The 22269-nt window shown below is 38.1% G+C and overlaps 1 protein-coding gene across 15 annotated transcripts in view; it reads right to left on the bottom strand.

The window, feature by feature from the left end:
* The window catches only part of NUMB (NUMB endocytic adaptor protein), a 90582-nt gene that overhangs the window by 12767 nt on the left and 55546 nt on the right, over positions 1–22269 (bottom strand). For 9 of the 15 annotated variants that reach the window (XM_030949817.1, XM_030949816.1, XM_030949826.1 and 6 more), the window contains 3 exons: positions 21584–21727; positions 9999–10073; positions 4772–4849 (listed from right to left, as the gene is read on the bottom strand). In XM_030949817.1, coding sequence (XP_030805677.1) covers positions 4772–4849; positions 9999–10073; positions 21584–21709 — 279 coding nt within the window. In that variant the 5' untranslated portion in view covers positions 21710–21727. The remainder of the gene's footprint in view (positions 1–4771; positions 4850–9998; positions 10074–21583; positions 21728–22269) is intronic. The other 6 variants (XM_030949823.1, XM_030949829.1, XM_030949825.1 and 3 more) reach the window with 2 other exon arrangements.

Genomic DNA, 22269 nt, shown 5'->3' with positions numbered 1-22269 from the left:
TGTGGCAGGCGGGCGCAGTGGAGAGCGGTCTGGCTCCTATCCAAAACCTGACTGTGGGAACTTTCAGCTGCCGCAAGCTGAGGCTGAGTAAAAGTGGGAAACACAGGAAGGCTTCAGGAGACATTTAAACTACAGATCCTTTCCAGGCTGTTTACTTTTCAAGGGAAAGTTACAGAAAACAGTACAAACACAATATTCTTCTGAAGCTAATTCATTGAAAAGAAAATAGGTCAACGTAATTTTACTGGTTGTTACAGAGAACTACGACTAGAAAACTAATACAGTTTCTTTTAGCCTGTCACTTTAATTCACAATCCCCCTACTTTAGCCAGTTATCAAAATACTCTCTTTATGTGTTTTGAAGTACTGGGTTTACACGGTTTGTGGCTGCTAATGGCACCCACCATAAAATCACTGCAGGGAGTGAAGAAAGCAATGGAGGGGGTGAGAGAAGATGAAGGGGTTTCAGCTAGTGGTTTCAAACTAGAATTGAAACTATTTTATAATTTTTTTTAATAGTTCATTGCAGATGTGTAACTTTATATTCTTACAGCAATAATGGAACAAGAATACATTCTGGCACAAGCTACTGCATGTTCCAAGTCTGCAATACCAATTTTAACACTGTAAGAATGAAATATCTTGGAGTGAAAACTCTCCAATTATATCACATTGGTTTCATTCTCAGAGAAAGCAGCAAGTGTGAACAAAAAGGTGCTGGCAGAACGGCAGAACTTGTGTTTGTTTTTTGGGGAGGAACTATCTGTCCCAGTTTCGGAAGCAGCAATGATCATCCTGAGCATTTTCAAAAAGCTTGGTAGGAACAGAGAATGGCACTGACTTGCACAGAAGAGCATTTAAAGAAAAAAAGAGAGAAAATAAGCACAGCATGAAAGCAAGCTACAAAGAAGTGCTTGCAGAAGCAAGTTTCTAAATGACCATCCAGCTTGTTGGATACCCCCGAGAATGTTTAATTTAGATTCTGGAATGCCTAACAGAAAGAGTGCAATTCATAACAGAAGATAAACTTGAATTTACCATCATATCTGTTAGAAAATATTGCAGCATATAAAAGGCACTTCTAATATTTTGTTTTAAAAGGCAGTATCAATACCCACAAAATATAGTTGTATTTTCAATGCTCAACTAGCTTCCACAGCCTGAAAGTCCCTATTAATTCCAAAACAAATGGTCTGTTCTCCTTGAACTGTTTTAAAAAGAGTATTGGTTGTTTGTAAGCCATAAGTCTTAAAAATCTTTATTTCAAGCAAATACAAACAATGAAGAGAAGATAATGCCTGCAGGTAACTGTTTTGTTTAGCCTGCCATCATTAAATTAAGAGATACACATCTTTCCCCAGCAAACACTAAAAACCTTGTCGTCCCTACAGAAACTGTGGACAATTCCTGGAGTTTGTATTAAAGCCAAGTTTAACTGAGCTGGGTACTTCATAAAGCAATGCTGATCTTCAGCAGAGCTACTCCTCACTTGCTATTTTACCAAATGAGGATTTAGAAATAGTTAACACATGAACTTCATGTTTCTCAGAATAAAATGAGAAGGCTGAAGAGTTTCCTATGCCCTCTTTTCCCACTGAAACATCAGGTTCCACATGCAAGATAACCAAAGAGTTTTCTTTTTTTTCTTAGTGTAGCAAACTCACTTTAATCTCCCAATTCCTTGTTCTATATTTATGGTGGATGCAGGGCTTTGAAAGGGCTTATCCTTAGAATCTATACCCCAAACCCACTGCTACTACTGCTGGACAATGAACGATTTTTACATTTTCTGAATTCTCAGCTTATCTGTGCCTACCAGTGATGTATAAAGGAACATACTCCTCCAATCCAGTTCCTACTGGACATACAAATCAAAGTACTACTCCATTCTGGGCGGGATATGCCAAGTAAACTGTGATTACAGAGCAGATAGGAGCATCTGCACTATTGGCACATACTGGACAAAGATCAGAGCAGCTGCAAGATACTGCATGGGAAGTGAACTCCAACACAGGATCACAGCTTGTGTAACAAATGCTGGGAGGTACAAGCAACTCCAAACAGAACTGTTTAAAGCAAGTGGCCAATATCCACTGGAACAGGATGCTCTGAAATGTTGCTACCAAGGGACTCATCTAGACATCCAGATCTGTAACTTGTCTTTATATTCTACAGCGTTTAGATGACAGCACTGCCTGAGGAGAGCCACATGTGGCTTCGACTCCTGGGAGCCTGATTTGCCAGTGCTGAGTCAGCACTCCTAGAAACGTCACTGCTCAGCCCTTCTGGGAGGGTCAGTTATCTGCTCCAGCACGAGAGCCATTATCTGGACTCATGTCAGAGTCCTCAGAGGTCTCCAGGAGGGCAGGTGGGCACTTATCCTAACACACAATGAGGCTGGAGAACAAAGCAGGTCCATGGCAGGCCAGGCACGACAGAAACCCCACTGACAAACTGGCAGTGCCCTAGAGATGGGAATCAACCCAGCAAAAAGTAATTGCTTTGATACCTTGATCTATTGTAACGTGGAAAAAAAGTATTAAGGTTGCCAGAACAGAAGTTGCCCAATAATGCATTTTTTAAATACTTTAACTTTGTTTCTAGTTTTTCTGCCTATTATATTTTATCCTGTCCTGGGACTTGGACACAGCTCTAAGATATATCTGGAGCCTGAGGTATATATAAAGAAAAATCTTCATTTGAGACTCTGTATAAAACATTGCGTGATGAGACATACACACGCTCCATGGAGGCAAAACATGACAAAGATCATTAAATCTGTACTACTACTCATTTCCAACAGAAAAGTTTGAGTTTTAAAAGGAGCTGCCTAAAAAGGCAGCTTATTTAATAAGCACAAAAGCCTATCCTGGAGCAATCAACAGGCATCTCATTTTTATTTAAAATTCTAAAAAAGCATTTTCAATACTAACCACTTGAACATTTCCAGAAACAAATCCATCGTATTTACATTGTACAAGGAGAAAAATATGGACAGGGAAAGTGGCAGACAAAAATATGGACAGGGAAAGTCAGTCTAGACTGACTTTCTGAAAGCTGCTGGTGTGTTTTGAATAGCTCAGCAGTTTGGAATATTATATTAATCCCAATGCAAGGCACTTGGGGAGAAATTATAGATGAGACAGCCAAAAGATATTAGAGTTATTAGTATTTCTCAATTATTAATAAGAGAACAGCTGTCCCTTTTTCTGCAGATTTCCCTAGATATGGGCTCCTGTTGTAGGCCAAAGCTGTAATAAAGGTACTGCCACACTGCTACTGTGGGGATATCTAAACACTATGGATTTAAGTGGTTTCAGTGCTAATTAATGAAATTCACAGGCTGAAGTAGAAATAGGTCCTTCTTTGTCAGAATATCATAATACAAGGGAAAGGAAATCTAAAATGCTGTGATGAAGTACCAGACATCATTAAATATCAACCAAGATGTAATAGGGAAGATGGCATATTTAATAATTTAAAAAGTCAAATAAAGATTTTACCTAAGTGCTATGCAAATACCTTTCCTTTTACATCCTTGTTTTCTTGTGTACCCTAATGTAAGTTAGTACCAACAAGCAGAGAGAAAACTAACATATCTAATCAGGTTGAGGTGGGGGCTCTCTGTTTGTTTCCAATTTAGCACTTTGGGTTTGGTCTTTCCAGATTCCAGCTCTAGGATTTGATTTGCACACAGGACTGTTCTCATTAATGTGACAGATCTGTCATCTTCTGTATTTTAGCCCCTCACCACCACCACTATACTTTAGATGTGTGCTCTCCTACATCACAGGAAGACACCAGAACTGGAGAAACAGATGTTCCTGTGTGACATCTATCACTATCTGAGTGAATGGTGAAAAAGGATCAGCTGAAAAAACCTTACTCACTCCCCAAGTAAAGCCCAAACCAATTCATGACCAGAGAATAATCTGCTTTAAAAGACTTCAGCATGTGTATGAACATTACAAACCTGTTCATTTCTATTTAAGCAAAGTTTCATTTTATAGCAAGATACTTCAGAAGCCATTATCTTAGATTAACTCCATATGAAAGCTGGATTAAAAGGTTTTACAGGAATTTTAAACACAGAGGTAGGAAACAGATGAGAGGTAAAAAAGAGTGTGATCTTTCTGCCTTGCAGAAATGTAGGTAGTGGGAACAAAACCACCCAGCCACCAGTGCAGCACATTCTGAATAAGGACAGAGCTGCTTTCTTCTTATCTAAGACACTGTCCTTGTGAAAACAAGAACAATGACAGAAACTGGAGACTGAGCTGAAATTAGGAAAACATAGTAAGTAAACACCTGATCTCATCTTCACATGCCTTTGAATTGGGACTGTGCTCAAAAAAGGAAGGTTTAAGAGATGGCACACTGCTTTCTCCCAGTGCTAACTTTTGGGTGTCAATTCATGCTGCCAGGCAGCTGGGCATGAAGCACTTCCACAGCACAGATCTCAACTGTTCTGTAGGTATTTGCCCAAGTGATGTAGGTTGGCACAAGTTTAAGGGTTAAAATTTTAATTTTTTTTTGAGGAATGCCAAATCACTTCGGAACACTGGATTTCTGATACAGTCCACAGATATTTAAGTTTTTGTTTCAGGTTACTTTTGAAACCACATTCTTTGATCAAAATATTTCCAAGCCTGTTTAAGAAGCAAATATTCTGGAATGGATTAAGGCACTCTCAACACCCTGATTTTATGGCAGTGCTATACCAGGGATGTAACTCCTTATAGTGCAAGCACAAATAAGGCATTAAACTTACTTTTCCAAAGAAGCCTTTGAAGAACTTCCTTTCCTGGAGGAACAGGGGGGACAAGTCGAGCGCTATTACTGTAGGTAGCTAAAATGTCCCAGGGTTTCAAACCAACAAGCACACACAAGAATAGGGTTTGGAGGGAAAGGAAGGGGTTTTAAGAGTTATCCATGAGAAGGTGCGACAGGCAAATGTGAAAATAATCCTATGAAAATGCAGATCAAAGGGCACACACAGAATTCTAACAAGCTACTGCCCTGAAATTGGTGGAAAGAAGAAAACCTCAGCCCCAATTTCATGCAAAGTGGTTACTTTATTTTCACTCTCCCTTGTTTAGTCCCTTTTGGTTAGGTTATAAACCAAACTTGGCAGCAGACATGGTGGTTAAACAAGTAAAATACTGCACAGGGTCCTGGGAAATGCAAGGTTCTAACTCCAGAATTGCAGTCTAATTTGCTCTGTATTGATCACTCTTCCCCAAAGCTAATGTTCTGTATGTTGGAGAAGCATGTATGGCTGATATAAAGCAGGGGTAAGTACTGTTGCATTTCATTCCATTTGTTTATTGCTCCGGCTTACATGCTACTCTTATGCTTCACATCTTATGCAGTCTTCTCTGAAGAGCAAGGAATTTCATAGTAACCTTGTGGTAGAACTCAAATACAAATGACACCTCTTTCTCTAAAGCCTTCCAAGGCTTTATGCAATAGTTATACAAATAGTAGTTATTCATTCTACAACTCTGAATTGATAGGTTGAACAGCCTTTAAAAACAGCTCAGGCAGGCAGAGACAGTTAGGTAAGTGCAAAGATACCAAAAGGCTGAACTACAATTTCCTAAATTTCTTCAGGAAAGCAATTATACTGATTGCCCACTTCACATTAAGAAAAAGCCAGCACACAACTTTAAGCATATTTGCATGCAGTTTAGTTTACTAGCTTTATTTTGTTACCAGACTGTGGAAAGTAAACTACATGAGAGGACGCCTCACCAGGTCAGCTGCTCTGCGAGCAGCCACATGCTGCTCTGTGTGTGAGGGAAGCCGGCGTGAAGCACAGAGCTGCTCCTGCTGTCTTTCCAGATTACTTCACTTGTAAGAAAGCTCTGGTATAGCAGTAATGAAGAGGAGGTGGAGAATTGCAGAAGAGACAGGGAATGTCTCTGTGACAGCCCCTGACCTCACATTTACACTGTGCAATTCCAACCTGTTCATCACTGATACTACTATATTAAAGTATTGCCACAAATACCCTGAGGCAGTGTCTGAAGAATTGATTGATAAACAAGGTTATATTTAACTCAAAGCTATGGTTCTGATGCAAGGCAACAACAGCCAGGAAACACCAAGTTAAGGAGGAGTGTCCATCTCAGCTTTGCATTTCCTGACCCTGCTGGTGCGTCCCCCTCTGCCCCGTGTCCTTCCACAGAACGTTTTACCAAGTATCTGTGACATTTTTACATGAACTCAGACACTGCATAAAGAACATCTCCAAGCTCAGTCAGCTGAAAAGCTTAAGCACTTTTGGAGGCAGGAACAGTTATGTATTTGGACAGGATATGCTGAACACTAGGAGGGGAACTAATGGATTAATCACAATGTAGTGCACATAATGAGAAGGGGTTGGATGCTGCTGCCAAGTTGAGCGATGACTATTGCATTACACTAAGTAACAGCTTTTTAAAGACAGCAAAAGCTAAAGAGATTCACCAGAAGCTACCTCATTTTTAGGTGATGGTTAATTTTGCTCTCAGAAAAAAGCTTGTTAAACAAGATTTTTTTTAATAAACTAGACAAGGTTAATGGAAAAGGCGTCATGCAAAATGGATTTTAAACAACACTAAGTTAATGTAGTTTAGAGGTAACTAATGCATTTTTTAAAATATTAAATTATGTCTCTTTACCTGCTAAAACAAGAACATATATTAAAACAAATGCATAATTTAAAACAAAAAGTGGCAAGTTAGAAACCAATACTACAAGCTAAAGCTGATTTAAAACCAAAATATGACATGAGAGAGTACACTTTTGTCTTTGATGATGTTCCCACACCTGAGTCAAATACACTTAACAAGGCCCTTAAAGCTACTTTCCAGTTGGCACTAAATATTTTCAATTCAGTGAAATGGTTCTGAAGAAACCATTTAGAGCTTCACGTCCATCTACAAGAATCTTAGCAGATATTAAATGTATACAAAGCTAGCAATGTATCTCTACTAAGGAAAAAATGTAAACTACATTGGTAATATTCTACTAAGGAAAAATACAAGTTCTGTTGATAATACAAACCCATGTTAATAATAAACTAATAGCTAAATATGAGGGGGTTTTAATCTATTAATGAGACTGTGATGCCATTTCATCAGACAGAAAGTTACAGTATTGTTGGTGTGCAGTTTCAGAGCTATAAAACTGTAACAACAGAGAACAGTGTGGATGAGGGATTCTTGAGCTGAAAGTGGCTTCTTGTACTCAGCTGTCAATTAAGTAATGTCTGAATAAAATGCTCACCATCACTTGTTTACAAGTTCTGCAAGATGCAGCGCTCAAAAACAATTACACCCATTTAAGGAGCAGGTAATTAAAAAATCCCTGAAAGATTATTTCCCACAATAAAGAGACAGAGATATTTGCATCTTTCAAAAAGCAAAGCAGTAATTAAACTATTCCTAAAGTCAAGATAAACACTGTTCTATATGCTTCTTAGCAAATCCCACAAAATCTTTTAAAACCCAGTAGTCAGTCCTATAAAAGAATAGTCTTCAGTTCCCCAAATGAATTGCCAACTGTTGTACAGCAAGAATTAAGAGGTGAAAATATATCTATCAGAATAAGAAAACATAGAACTTAATTTTTGGAAGCTACAGGATACAAATATTTCAACAATTCTAATTTTTATTGACTGGATTTACAAAACCTACACCTTACATGCAGAGAATAAAGTTTAAAACAGCCCACATAAACTTCAATGTCATTTAACCACATTAAAAGTGAAGTCCAATTTCCCTAAGCCAGTCTTTCAGTTTGAGCACTGCAGCTCAAACTTGTAATTCTCTCAAAACCAAGAGAAAGCCCATCAAAATAACTAAGTAATGTGAAAGCAAGGGACTACCAGAAGAACAAACCGTTTTCTCATCACATTCCTCACATGCTGAGATATCACCCAGTGTTTGGCTTCTGCTAAATTAAGAGTGTCTTGTACAGAACAGAGCTTCCAGTAATGGTGATGTCCTAAAGAAATGGCTCTGGTTTAAAACCCACATACTGGGGGTGAGAGGCAGGGCTTGAATTGCAGTAAGCAGCTCCAAATGGACCTTGCATCTGATAGAGTCTAGCAACTAAAGCCCACAAAGTAATTTCAGTAATCTGAATCTTCCTCTTGGGGCACAAAGAGAATTTCACCTCTACTTCTCAACTTCCAACACTGACAAAGGAGATAAATAGCAATTTTAAGAGATGCACATTTGTATTTGGTGTACACATAGACATCAAACAGCAGAAGAAATCAAAACTATCTGAAGAAAAATGTTAATTTAAGAAAATGGATAAATTCATGCCATCCACAATTTGGAATAATAACATAACATGGATTAAGGAAATCTAACTATTTACTTTCAGAAAATGCTGACTAACTGTAAAAGTTAGATATCCAAGTCTGATGTTTGAATCAGTAATTCATGTGATAAAAAATCACAGTCCTAGAAATCCAGATTCCAGAAGAAACTAGGTGCTATGCTTTTACTATGTCTCATTAATTATAAGCTTAGCTACACTTAGCTGGCTCGTGGATTTGTAAGATTTTTATAACTAGGGAACAGCTACTTCACAGCATAGGTCCCCAGGGAAGAGAATGAGAGAAGTAGCACAAAGTAGATACTGCAGTGCTATTTGGTGTGCTAACAGAAAGTATTCTGAGAAAATCAGAAAAAAAATCAGAGACAAAAAAGGATGGAATTGATTATGCGGTCAGTACTTGGTCTTTTAGGTACGTAAACTAAATCCACAGAACAAAGAAACTCATTTATATTTTTTGTGGCCCTTTTTAATAAAAATCAATCACTAATCACTGCAGACTGAATGGGAACAGATGGGATGCAGCTTGAGCAGGTTACTATACATTAGTTGAGAAAGAAAAGAATGAAAAGACTTGATTTTAATCAGAACATTAAACCAATTCACAAACTTTACAGCACAACAGAAGGCAGAAAAGATAACCTATAATGCTCTTCTGTGTGCTAGAAAGAAAGGAAAAACAGGTTTAGATGGAAACCATTTGAGCTCCCAGACTTGATGAGGAAAGGGACGTCCAGTGGCACAAATTTTAAAGCAGTAGAAGGGTTTGATGGACTTGTTCGATGGATTTTGTTGAGCTGCAAGAATACAAGGGTTTCTTCCACTGCATGCATACTGAAGAATGTATGTAGATAAAACATATAAGAGAAGTGATGACAAGGACTGCAGTTCTCTATCTCTATTAAAAATTCGAATTTTTCATGTCCTTTCTCCTGTGCTTTTCAATGATGTTAAAGCCTCAGTCCCTTGACAGACTGATCACTGCCTTTCTGGAGTTTGCTATTTCCACAGGATTCTGTGGTATTATTACTGCAGGAAAGAGATGACAAGACCTCTTCAAAGGAGCCACAGAAATACAAAGAGCTTTGAACGAGTGCTATTTACAGGAGCAAACGTTCACAGAAGCCAAACTAAGAGCAGCCCACTTCATGACATGTCAGAATTAGGCAGCCTTCAGGCCACTTTGAGCAGATGCAAGCCAGATTATTTCATGCACGACTACAATGCTGCAGTGCATTAGAAAAAAAAGCATCCTAAAACAAGTAATATTTTGTATAATAATGGTGAATTAAGTCACTATTAAAGTGGCAGGCAACAGAGGGAAAGAGAGAGAGGGGGAGAAGAAAAGAAAGAGAGGGAGAAGCTGTTAAAAAACAATGGTTGAAGTCCCATGTGGGTACCAACTTAGCCTGAAAGGTCACAGAGAATTTTTACACATTTGTTTTGCAAATAGTTTCTGCAAGTAGAAAGAACAGTTGTAACTCTCCCTCTCATCATCAGATTAGCACGTCCCCCCAAGAGCAGCAGTGCTCTCAAACCGGCCAACTGTTCTCCTAACATGGGTCAAAAGTTCAGTCTTTAGCTGGAGCACTGCTCCGAACAGACCTCTTCCAGTAACGCTTACAGCCCCAAAGCCAACATTGCCATTAAACAAATATACATACAGATTTCAGCCTCTTCACAGCATCTTCACAGATATGCATTCCTCTGGATTCGTCCACCTCGACGTGTCCCAAGTACTGCAGGAAAGAGTATGGGGAGAACAGGTTAATAGCAGCTCCTTAAACTCCTGGGATTTTGATGAATCCAAGCTCTGAATTCATCTCAGTGCAGCTGATGTAACAGACATTACCAGCACCTTCTTCTAAACCTGCATTTGGGGACTTGACTGTGTATATCTATGGGGGCACCAGCATCAGCAGAAAAACACAATACAACTAGAAATTTGGAGGAAAAGACAGACTTTCCTTACTTAGGGGAAAATACGTAATTGGAAAGTATTGAAAACTGTGCTTTCCTGCTTATTCATCATCAGTTTTAGTCTTTTTTTTTTACTAGCATAGCATGAAAACCTTACATCAATATAGAGACGATGATGAATAAATAATTTTTGAATAATGATAAATGTATTTAGTATTGAAAACCAAATTACACTACACAGTAAGATGACCAAATATTTTTGCATGGTAATGTCCAAATATGAGAAATCTGCCCACCCCTTTTTCAAAGCTGTAACCAAAATTGTTTCTCTTCATTACAACAACAGGCTGTTATGTGGACATTACAAAGAGGGGTTAAAAAAAAAAAAGTGTTTTCCACAGATTCATCTTACCAAGCACTACTTTAAAAACCCCCTAGCAACACAACAGTGAATAGAAACATCAAGCTTCAAAGCTTTTAAATTTATAACCCAGAATAACAGTAGTCTATAGAGAAACCAGTTGCAAGAAGTATATGTCAAGAATGTAGTGTTCAGGGTACCATGGATAATTTCACACTCAAACTTTTAGCTTTAATTTTTCCAATTTCCCTGCTTTTTCCAATCATAGGGCAGTTTGACAGTGAAAGGAAGTGTTCTCTCAGAGAAATTCGTATCCTCATTCACAGTACTTAAATCTTGAATAAAATCAGAGAAGCTACGAAAACCTTTCTGAAGTTTTGTAGTGAGAGCTATAGGTGAAAGAAACTTGCCCCAATTTACCGGCCATTGTAAGAGTTGTATGCAATTCAGCATTTAGATTCTAGGCTAGCTAGAGAGTGAATAAGTGGTTTTAAAATATGATACAAGAATCAATGCTTGTGTCACTTAATGCAGTAGTAAACACAAGTTTAATAACCTTTTAAGAAGTTGCACTTTATAACAGACTATTCTGTCATGAGTTATTTGAAATCTCCTAGATTTTCTTTCCTTAATTAGGATACTAGACTTGGACAAAAAACCATTTCACTCACAGTACCATACTGAAGCACCCTCAGATTCAGAGATTCAACTATATGGAAAAAATCAAGATTGTTTCAAAGATTTAATAGAAATTGAAAAGTTAATGTTTTTTCATGCAAGGCAAGATGCTCCACAAGAGGAAGCTCTATATATCATGAAACTGCTGAAAGATTTACAATATCTTAAGTGACAGAGAGCTTTAGCATTAAATCTCACTATTTGGCATTTTTTTTAAACAGACTTAAATGTGGATTGAACTATTTGGGAAGAATTTCATTTAAATCAGCTCTCACAGCTGGAGAACAGCTTGAAAAATAAATTGCACTGAAATTAGAAGGTAAATAAAAGATCTGACTCTTTAGAGCTTTTTCAAAATGAGCTCTGTGAGGCTGAAGCCTTATAATTGAATGCTGGAGCTGCCAAAACAGCAACTGTACTCCCTCAGTTGAGCTTGCTGAACACTTGCGCAAGATCTTCATTTCTCCAGAGCACAAAGCAGAACATTTTAATCCTAAAAATACACAAACAGTAACAACTAAAGATGCAATTACTGTGTGTCTGGAAGTACATATGTACATCATCAGCTACTCGGTTGTGCCATGACTTCTCTGGGAGAAGTTCCAGATGCAGAAATTCTGTTGTACATTTGTCATGAGAAAGTTTTGGGTTTAGCAACTTCTCTTTAAGAAGAGAGTGATATAGACAGGAGCAAGCCTGAGGTCTGTATTGGACAGAAAAAAATATGTGTAAGGAACAAACCATCTAGTTTGCATGACCATTTGTATCATCCATATAGAGGGCAACTTTCAGATTTCCTGACCTATCTGCACATCTCATTTACTTCAGTGTAGCCAGAATGTTTCCAACTGAAGATTCAAACCATTCAGCCCCTCTACTTGGCAACCTGCCTTTTGATTGGAAAAGGGAGAAATGGAACAGGGTAAATATTGCCTCATGTCACACCACAAAACAGACAGCCATTCTCCCCTGTGTTGCCAAACCTCTATTCAAGTCCCATGTTCCAACTTCCAGCAATCAGTCATGCCACTGCTGCTGGAGACAGCAAGTTTAGCTGCAGTTTTCAATACTGCTTCCACTCCTGTGAATGGAGACATTATTACACATATCAAGTGCATCTATCGACACCAAAGCGGTACTATCCACAGACCTCACTGAGCATCAATCAATTCTGAATTTTAAAATAAATTACACTCTCACACAATACTTCTTTATGATATAGAGGACAAAAGGTACTTTGTTTGCATTTACATGTTACACTTCTAGCTCTTCACACAAAGAGAAAAAAACTTGTTCTTGCCATTGCAGAAGCCAGTTCTGCAGAAGCCAAAAGCTCATCATTAGCACTGGTGCTGAACATCTTACAGCAATTTCAAAATTCTTCTTGCTTTGGTTTCTAATTTTTCTGGGATGGAGTGGTGATGTGTTAATTGCTTACACGGGCCAATATACTTTTATTTTCTGTAAAAATAAATTTTAATTATATAACCAGAATGCTGTGGTCCTCTTCATAGCCAAATGCCCCTTAAGCAGCAGGTCCCCTTCCAAGTCTTCAAGTTTCTTTCATCAGTCTAAGAGCAGATATATACAGCTGCTGTATTTTACCAGTGCTGCAATATTTATCTGGTTTTTAATGGACTGTAATCAAAGACAAAAATATTTCCTCAAGAAGACTGGCAAGAGACTGTCAAAACTGAAACCTCTTCTAAAGTTTCTATTTTAAACAGAAGTGCTAAATTGTAAATCTATCTCAACTTAGCCTTAAATTTGAAATATTAGCTCAACTTACTAATGCAGCAGCATTTTATGAGTGACATTTCAGAATTTCATAAAGGAAATGCAGCTGCTAGTTAGAGCTAGAAATGAAAGTTAAACACCAGAATTCAGGACTTCAGAAAAATAAACTATTGTTAAACTCTGTTGTTACATCACCAGAAAAGGATTACATGGAGACCACTTTAAAGCAGATACACAAATCCCACACTTCTATACACAACCTTTCAGGATCTTTGAAAGGAACTTCCCTTTCAAACTAAAGGAGAAGAAACATACTGTTGAAGTGCCTGGGCAGCAACTGTCCTATATAAGTAAAATCTCATGCAAATCCATGACAGCACATTATCACAAACACACTCAAGGACTGGGACACGTAAGTGCTGGGTACACAGAAATCCACAGAACTGCCCAAGCCATACTGTGGTGGATGATGACTTTGAGAACAGTAAAGAAAGGAGTACCTCTGACATATTTGCAAAGAGCATTTCTTGTCACAGGGATTGTAGCATTCCTGGAGAAAGTGAGTACTTTTCCATCAGGAAAATGCACATAGCAGGAATGCAGTATTAATATTGAATGTACTCCTACTTAATTTCCATAGCAACCAGTGAATGATAGTCATGACATCAGCAATTTTTGGACATAAGTTGTTCTGCAAGAGATTTAATCGTTATACCAGAAATTACCCACCAGTGGTTTTACAGAAAGCTAAAATCCATGCGGGCAGAGTCCACATACAGAGTAACATAACATAAAAGCTCTAATCCAAATAAAATACTTCTAGGGGCTGTTGGAGAAAAGTCCTTAATGCAAACATTATTAAACAGAAGCACTGCTTATATTAACATTTTTAGCAATAAGAAGATGAGATTATGGCACAGCAAATAAGCAGAAACAAAAAAACTTTCCCTCTTCATCACTGATTTTCATGTTCTCTTTTGCTGAAGATGCTGTTTGGTACCAATCTCAAACCAAACATAAAGCAATCGACACAGAAACAAGTTAAACTGGCACATAGCAAAGTATGCTTAGAATTTGAAAAGTGCTTGAGAAAATTTCTTCTTTTTCAACATTTTAAACTTTTTCCAACTTCATCTAAAAACCAACCACTCAAGTTACCATATCAAGTGTTTCTGGTGAAGTTTTCCTACTGTCTTCTCACAATACATGTTATTGAAATTGCTCCTACTAAAACATCAAGGCTGATACACCAGGTCAGAAATAAAACACAATCTGTGTCCTAGTACAAGCAATACTGCCCTGATCTTCTTTGTTTTCATTTCTCTCTCAAATACTGGCTGACTCAGTTCTCAAAATTTCAAAGCTCAACAATAACAGCTGGCAAAAAGATCCTTCACCAGAGCTCCTTCAACCTGGACAACTCAAGCCAGTTCTGTTTGCTCAAGTCTGGTAATATGCTTTTACAGTTTCTATTTGAAACAGACTCAGCTACACAAATAATTGAAGTTCCCTCTGTATCAGCAGATGTTCACATGCACTGTTTTATTTGCAGTAACAGATTAGGTTCTTTGGATTACATTTGAAACTAGATGGACACAGGAAATGAGCTTACTTGAAGTCTTGGCCAAGGTGTCCTGCGCTGGGATACAAGCTGCCATAAAGAGAAGCACACCAGCATTTCTTGGTATTTTTCCTAGAGGCAACGACATTCCTCTTTCTTCCTCTGTGGAAGTTCTGGTGTATTATTTGCAACAGTAAGACTGACTACTTGACATCTGCATGTGCAGATATGCTTCTAGAATTGGCATTGCTCAAGAACTAAAGCCTGAGCACCAAAGTTTCAGAGTGAAATGCTGTCTTGCAAGCAGACATAAGCTTAAATCCAGAAATCCTGGATACATCATAAAGCTGAGCTACTTTTCCACTGACTTCTAAGATTTATGTTCCAATGTTCAATATTTTATTTCTCTCCTCTCACACCCATGCTCCTGCTTTCTAAATTTATTAGTTTGAAACAAATGTTTGCTCAGACAAAGCTGTAGAAGCACAGACAACAGTTGATTAAGCATCAACAAGGTTTAATTTTGCTTAGTCAAAGCAATAGGTTAGTTAGGATGCTACACACCATCAGCAGAAATCAAAATGTCTCACCAACCTGGTAAATTCCCCAAAACAAGGAACTGTAGCAGCTATGACTGCTAAATGTCTCTGAATAATGAGGATCAAAAGAATCTAAAGCAGTACCTATACCAGTAGTTCTCTCTATTTTCTACATCACACCCACCTAAGAGCCACACTGAGCATTTCACATACTGGTTCTCACGTGACCTTTATCATTGCCAAAAGAAAAAACATTGTGAGCCAGGAATATTGAAGATGCAATAAAGAAGCTCAATACAGAATATACAAATGCTATATTCTTCATTTTCTTATAAATCCCTAAAATGAGGCAGAGAGGGAACTCAGAAGGTTATGTAGGACAGCACTTGCTTCAGGGCAGGATCTACTTCCACATCTACATCAGAGAAGTCAGCCTTGAAGTATTATGACATTTCTGTAACTGGAGATCAGAAGGCTGGACCTTCTACCCTGTAGTTTAGATGTCTCACTGTAGAAAGGGATATTATTTTGCTGGGTTGTTATTGCAATGCATATCCTAAATTTCCTTTGATGCAGCTAAACACACTATTTCTCCTAGTCCCTCACAGCTTCACATATCTACTGTCAGACTTTGGTTTTCAACCCTATGCTCTGATGTGCAATTCCTATTTTTCCAGGAACAGACAACCATTTAAAACTTTCTTTAGGAAAAAGAAAATATAAAGGAAAATCAAGTGTTGATAGCATGAAGTGTTATACACACACTGCACAGGTGTCCACTGTATCTTTTCTTCAACCCCTGCAAAAAATTCGGTTTCCATGTACGACACTGGGGATCTCATAATTTTAAAAAACAGAATAAAAAAGTATAACCCAATGAGAACGTTTTGATTTCCAACACCTAAATAACATTTAAAATAAGTATTTCTGCAAGGCAATCCAAACCATTTTAATTGTCCTATCTTTAAAACAACCTGAAGTTTATAAAACTATTTAAGAATTTCACCTTTGCCAAAGACAGGAGGTTTTTAAAACTCAGCAAGGTATTTCATTTAAAACTTTTTGTTTGCAAGGCCATTCAAATAAAACTAAGGGCTGGACACTCAGGTAAAAAGCCTAAAAATTAGGGATCACCTGACATTCCTTTTAGCCATGACAAAAATGCATAGGAATATATTGGAGATAAGCGTCACACCTTCCATTATAATCACCATCTTTTATAATTAGCTGACTTCCAGCCTTTTTCCTGTGATGTTAAATGCTGCAGGATTTTTTAAGTGTACCATTGCTTGCTGAGGATTAGCATTCAATATAAGTGATTACTACTCATTGCTAACATGAGCTCATGCTTTCAGAGGTAGAGATTTCTAGTGTTTAATGTGTAAGGCTGCACAACATTTCAGAAATCAGCAGTTTTGTCATATTGACTTCTTAAAAATACTTAACATAGTTTCCAAAGACTATTCAAGTACCTCAGGCTTTCACAGTGAAAAATATCACATGCTTAACCTAAAGGCACTTCAGCATCACGCTGGTAAATTCTTTCACAGCTATTATTTCAAACTAGAAGTGCATTTAAGACATAAAACAAAAGCCACAGTCACCTGTGCTGGTGCTTTCTAACCTGGAGAAACAGAATGCAAGCTGTCTTTATAAACTTATTAAATATAAGTAGTTATTTTTAATATGAGATTTATAAATTTGACATGAAGCAATAAAGTTCAACATGCAAATTCCAAAACCAAACAGGACACCTGGGCAGCCACGAGGGGTGTGAGAACACTATTGGAATTAAATACAGAACACAAAGCAAAGTGACTGAAATGGCCTAGCTCCTACTGATAGTGGTTTCAGCAGTGCCACGTATGGCTCAACAACCTAAACACAGGGACCCCAGGGATGAGAACTGACATTCACAGGTCCCAGTGAGGATACTCCACAGGGCTTATGCCAGCTGCTCCCTTTCCTTCTGCCTCTTCTTGAACACAAAACAATGCAGTGTCTTCCAAACATCTCCCATAAAAGCAAGGGTTAGACAGGAAACAGTTCAAGAGTACTTGTTCTGAAAAGCCAATTCTTTTGTATATGAAAGTATAACTGTATCCATACAATTGTTATTTGTCAACACTAACACAGAAATCAAATTCAGTGTAAAGGCTAACTCCAATGACCCCAGGTACTCAGCAGCAAACCCTGGATGCCAGAGATAGAAATGTGGTTTGTTACTCTTCCACACCAGCTTTTTCACCGATAACTTTAGCCTTCTAGGTTGAGTTTAAAAACACAAGTAAACCTGCAGGTGATATACAACAGCAGCCTTAGAGGCCTTAAGGTCAAAAGAGACTGACCGCCAAGAACACAGAAGTGACAGAACAAAACTAATTAAATAATCCAAGATACACAGAACTGCTGCATCTTCTAGAACACCAGGTAGCAGCCAGCTGTTAATATTCTGTTTAACACATCCTTTTGGTCAGAACGACCAAGAATTTGCAAACGTTTTGTTTGTTTAGTTCTCTTAGGTAAAAGGAAATGATCTAATTTTTCTGATATAAATTTCACAGAACCAGTTACTCCAAAGAGCTGTTTTTCTCTCAGAGGAAGGATACACTACTGAAACACAGTATTTACCTTTCAGTTTGTTAGGACAGTGGAAAAGAATTTGTCCCTGAAAACAGACTTACACACAGACTGCAATAGATGTACCAGTGCCACATTTAATAGTGGGGCAACTCTTGTTGAACACCTATAAAAGCTGCAAGGTATTATGCCTCCACAACACCCAAGTTAGGAGAGCAACACCATTCAAGTTCCCAATGGAATATCAAAAGTCTGCAAGTAACTTTTCTAAACACAAGTTTAACACCCTTTCCATACCTCTGCAGACAGACAGGACCTGTCTCTCCTTGGCCCTTCTTTCAACCTAACTTTAGTGGATTCAAAGCAGTTTACACAGAAGAGCACTACAGGAAAGCCAGCGGCCATTGCACAGCCCTATCTTTGAGTGTCAGGTTACCACCTCAGGTGTGGTTAGATTTCCAACACAGAGAAGAACTATCTGTAATTACATCTACACACACTGAGAAAATATGATCAATACCTGGCTACCTGTAACACAGCCCCACCAACTAGCAGAAAAACACAGACTATTAACAAAAAGGAATGCTATTGACTAAAAGGAACAGTATTCATTCATGATTATCACCACCTCCAAATTTATGAGCACAGCACTGGGGAGAACCAGCTGTAGATCAAATCTACTCCCCTGAATTTTAAAGCAACATAAAGGAACGTAACAGGAATTTTGCCTGTACTTTCCACAGAGCATCTTCTCTCCCAAAGGGAAGACAATCCATAGATTTCCTCAAAATCCAACAGAACACTTAATGACTTTAACAATAAGGATCAGCTGTGGACATAGCACAGGAAGAGCTTCAAGAAACGTGCCAACATAGAAAACCTTTCAGTAACATTAAATCTGTTTGCAGTGCAGCATCCTCCAAGCACAATGAATAAGCAGCTACTGGAGTCCCTGTCCAACACTAAAAGAGTGAAGCCTGAAGGCAGGATAAAATCCTATTTGCAACATGACTTTCAAAGTGCTTCTACATGCTATATAATGTCTAAAAAAGGATAAATCCATGGTAGCACTCTACAAACACCCAAGCTCTGGGCAAAATATAAGTGCCCAAAGGCAAAAAGTTAAAAACCAAACCAATTTAAGAGATCTTTTTTTTTACAAGACAAACCAAGAATAAATGTTCCCTTACGTGTTTGCACTAGTCTCCTGTCTCTATCTCAAAAAAAAAAGTATATTAGCATCTTACCTATATCAAATAGCAAGCATTAGAAGTAACAAAGCCCACAGCTAGGCTGCTAGAACACTAGTCTCATATATTTTACTTTCAAACAGAAAATCCTACAGACAGCTGCAGTAACATTTATTAAGAATTCTCAGGTCTTCACTGAGTACAGATGAAGTCTTCATCATCCCTGAAAGCAAGACCAGATTCTGGTCTTGCTACTGTTATGCTTTGAACTCCAAAGAATTTCAGGCGATTTTTAGAGAGCAGGCAAAGCAGATCATAAGAAGTAAGACCAGGCTAATCCTGTGCACCCCCTCCCCAGCTCCCGCAACATATTCAGGTGTGGTTGAACAGTTACACTACAGACAACAGACCAATTTGGAATTCCCACTGCAAAACTTAAAGAAAACTCAGGTATATTCATCATCTTTCCTATTTGAATGCATTCCTATTCATTAACCATTCTTCCCAAAATATCTCGCTTTGTCCTGCTCCACTGAGGAGCATCAGGAAGAAAAGTCACCCCCATCAGATATTTAAGGACATAGGAGACTGCATACTTTTTCCTGGAATGTATGAATTCCCAAAAAATACCCAAGACAGGCGTAACAGGATACTCTCCTTCAATAGCACAAAGTTCTATTCTTTCTGTGAGCAAAATAGAGTACCACCCACTAGAGCGATGACTCTGCATCTGGTTTATCTTGTTCCCTCACAAAGGCATACTTCCTGTCTCTATCTATTCAACACCAGTTAACACCCACTCTGCATCACAAGCCTTATAAAATTTCCACTTTGTCCATTTCAAGGCACACTACATTGGAAAATAAATTCTAATCAAGTAAGATAAAACACCGCATAATATTAAACTGTTCTGAATTTAAGTTTTCACCCAATTGCAAGTTCTTTAGATATTAATACTCTACCATTCTGACCAAATCAAGGAATGTCCCTTACATTTACCTTAAAAGCATTTTTTTCTCAAAGAACAAATTAAATTAATTCAGTGATTTCCAATCAAAAGCAGACTAACGAGTGCATCTAAGTCCCGCTTTGATGACAGGATGCAAAGATTCATCCATTTCTACACCTTTTCAGCACAGAATAGGCCAAAACCTTTTTTGACTTTAGGTACATGTGCCCAGAATAGATGAATGGTTCATTTAAATACAGGAAGCACTTGTCATTAGAAGTGCAAGTCCTGACTGAGAGTTTAAAAAAGTCAGTCTTTTAACAGTGTGGAGTGGTTCACACCCTTTGTGTTCAGTAAAGGATTGAAAACGTCTGAATAAAACTAAATGCCTATAAATTGAGCACTCTGCTTTTCAACCTGTGTAATGCCTAAGTTATGAAAAAATCACCATTCTCAAACTTACAGCTCTGTTCTCTCCTAGACAGTGTTAAACCTTAGTCTAAGTTTGAGCTTTCCCAGAGCAATTACTTTCAAAGCTTTGGCAAAACACCATCTCTGTTCAGGACTGAATTACAGTTCCTTCCTCTTAGCAGAAAAATAACTCAAGACAAAAATATGCCAGCAGCCATGAACTAGAAATGTTGTATACACTTGAGTATATGTAAAAGCACAAAAGCAACTCTAGCAGAGTAAAGCAGGGCATTAACCTCGTGTGAAAGTTACCTCATATTTACCAATCCACAACTTCACAAAAATATGCAACAGTCAGTTTAAAGAATTCCACCTAGCAACATCACATGTTTAACTATCAGACAGAATTACTTTAAGCATAATACAGAGAAAAACTAATGGAAGGCCCATAGGTGTCAGAACCATAGACTGTGTTCCTTGTACATTGATATTTAACACATTAGCTTTCCTCAAGCATCATCTGCTTCCAACCTTTTGCAGATCTACTATTAATGTACCTTGAGGAATAAAGGGGAGCATATGCAACAAGCCACCCTAAATTTTATATTTATTTTTATTCTGGTATTTATTAATAGTAAATACTATCCTAAAGTATTAAATTATTGTTTCTTAAATAAAGAGGAAGGAGAATTGGACACAAGAAAGAAAATATCTATTTATAATACTCTGATAATCTGGGATGAGTTACCAGAATTTTAAAAGGAAATTTCAGTTTCATATGCATTAATAGTCAGTAATATACACACACAAGACCGTAGCACAGAGGCATTCTCAGAAGTTAGCAGGTGCTTCTAACCTCATGCACTGGTTGAAATCCCAGGTGTTACTTGAAAATATTTTCAATTACTGAGAGGGAGGAAGGATTGCTTTCAAGCACAGCCCACCACTTACCTTACAAGTCAAACTGTAACTACACTTTTAACAGAGAGAACTGAGTACCTGTTCATGCAATCCAAGAGGTCTATCATTTCTGATCTTCCAGAAAAATAAAGACGAATATTGTATTACTCCTCTACCAAGCTACATGATTTATTTCAACTAGATAATAATGTAGGATATCTCAGACTGGGTTTTCAAGGCATTTGTTACATGAGCCATCTGGTTTCAAGAAAAAAGCCACATCCTTTGCAATGAGAGCCAACTGTAAAATAGGTCAGTGTGTAATGAAGCATGTCTCTGGTTTATGCTTGCCAAAAAACCCCAAATAACAATTCATGGCAGGAGTACCTCATGGATATCCAAAAGAACAGCAGTAACTCTTACCTTAACAGGAAAGCTACACTTGCCAGTACGAACACCTTCTTCATCAGTCTGCCACTGATGGGGCCTGCTGGCCTCTGGGACATAGACATCTTTCTTTCTCCTAAAGCTTTGCCGTAGTTTGTTCATCTCTCAGATTTTCACGTCCTAGAAGAAGAAAAAAAAGAATACTGCCAATAGGCACCAAACACACATTTAGCCACTTTGGGTCAACCACTATCATGACAAAGGACGCTGTGGAAAACCGGAGCTTTTGCAAACATGAATGGAAGGGCCTGGGAGAGGAAAATATTTTGGACACAGATTCAGAGAAAGATGGGTATTCACTTCAAAATGGAAAACACACATCCACATTAGTTGTTTAACATCTTTCCACAGCAACTGAAGCATTATACCCAGGAATAAGTATTAGTGGGAGCATACAGTTACCTAAAATAGCTGACAGAGAAGCTCTGAAGAGTGATGCACATGAAATCCTGCCCCCCCAAATTTAAACACCTACCTAAAGCAACCAAGCAGGACACCAACAGCAAAAGCTTCCAAGGCACTCGTGCAAGGCAAGCCTTCATAGCTCTTAAACTGCTCCTAAAATCAGGTGCTTCTGCTGTTCATTAAGCACAAGAGATAGACTGACGCTTTTACTGAGGCGAACAGTCCAGCCCTTGTCTTGTCTACTGGTAAAATTCTTG

The sequence above is a fragment of the Camarhynchus parvulus genome, chromosome 5 (genome assembly GCF_901933205.1).
Source record: "Camarhynchus parvulus chromosome 5, STF_HiC, whole genome shotgun sequence".
NCBI classification, from domain to species: Eukaryota; Metazoa; Chordata; class Aves; order Passeriformes; family Thraupidae; genus Camarhynchus; species Camarhynchus parvulus.
The sequence above is the reverse complement of the archived record's forward strand: the minus strand, read 5'-3'. Positions and strand labels throughout refer to the sequence as shown.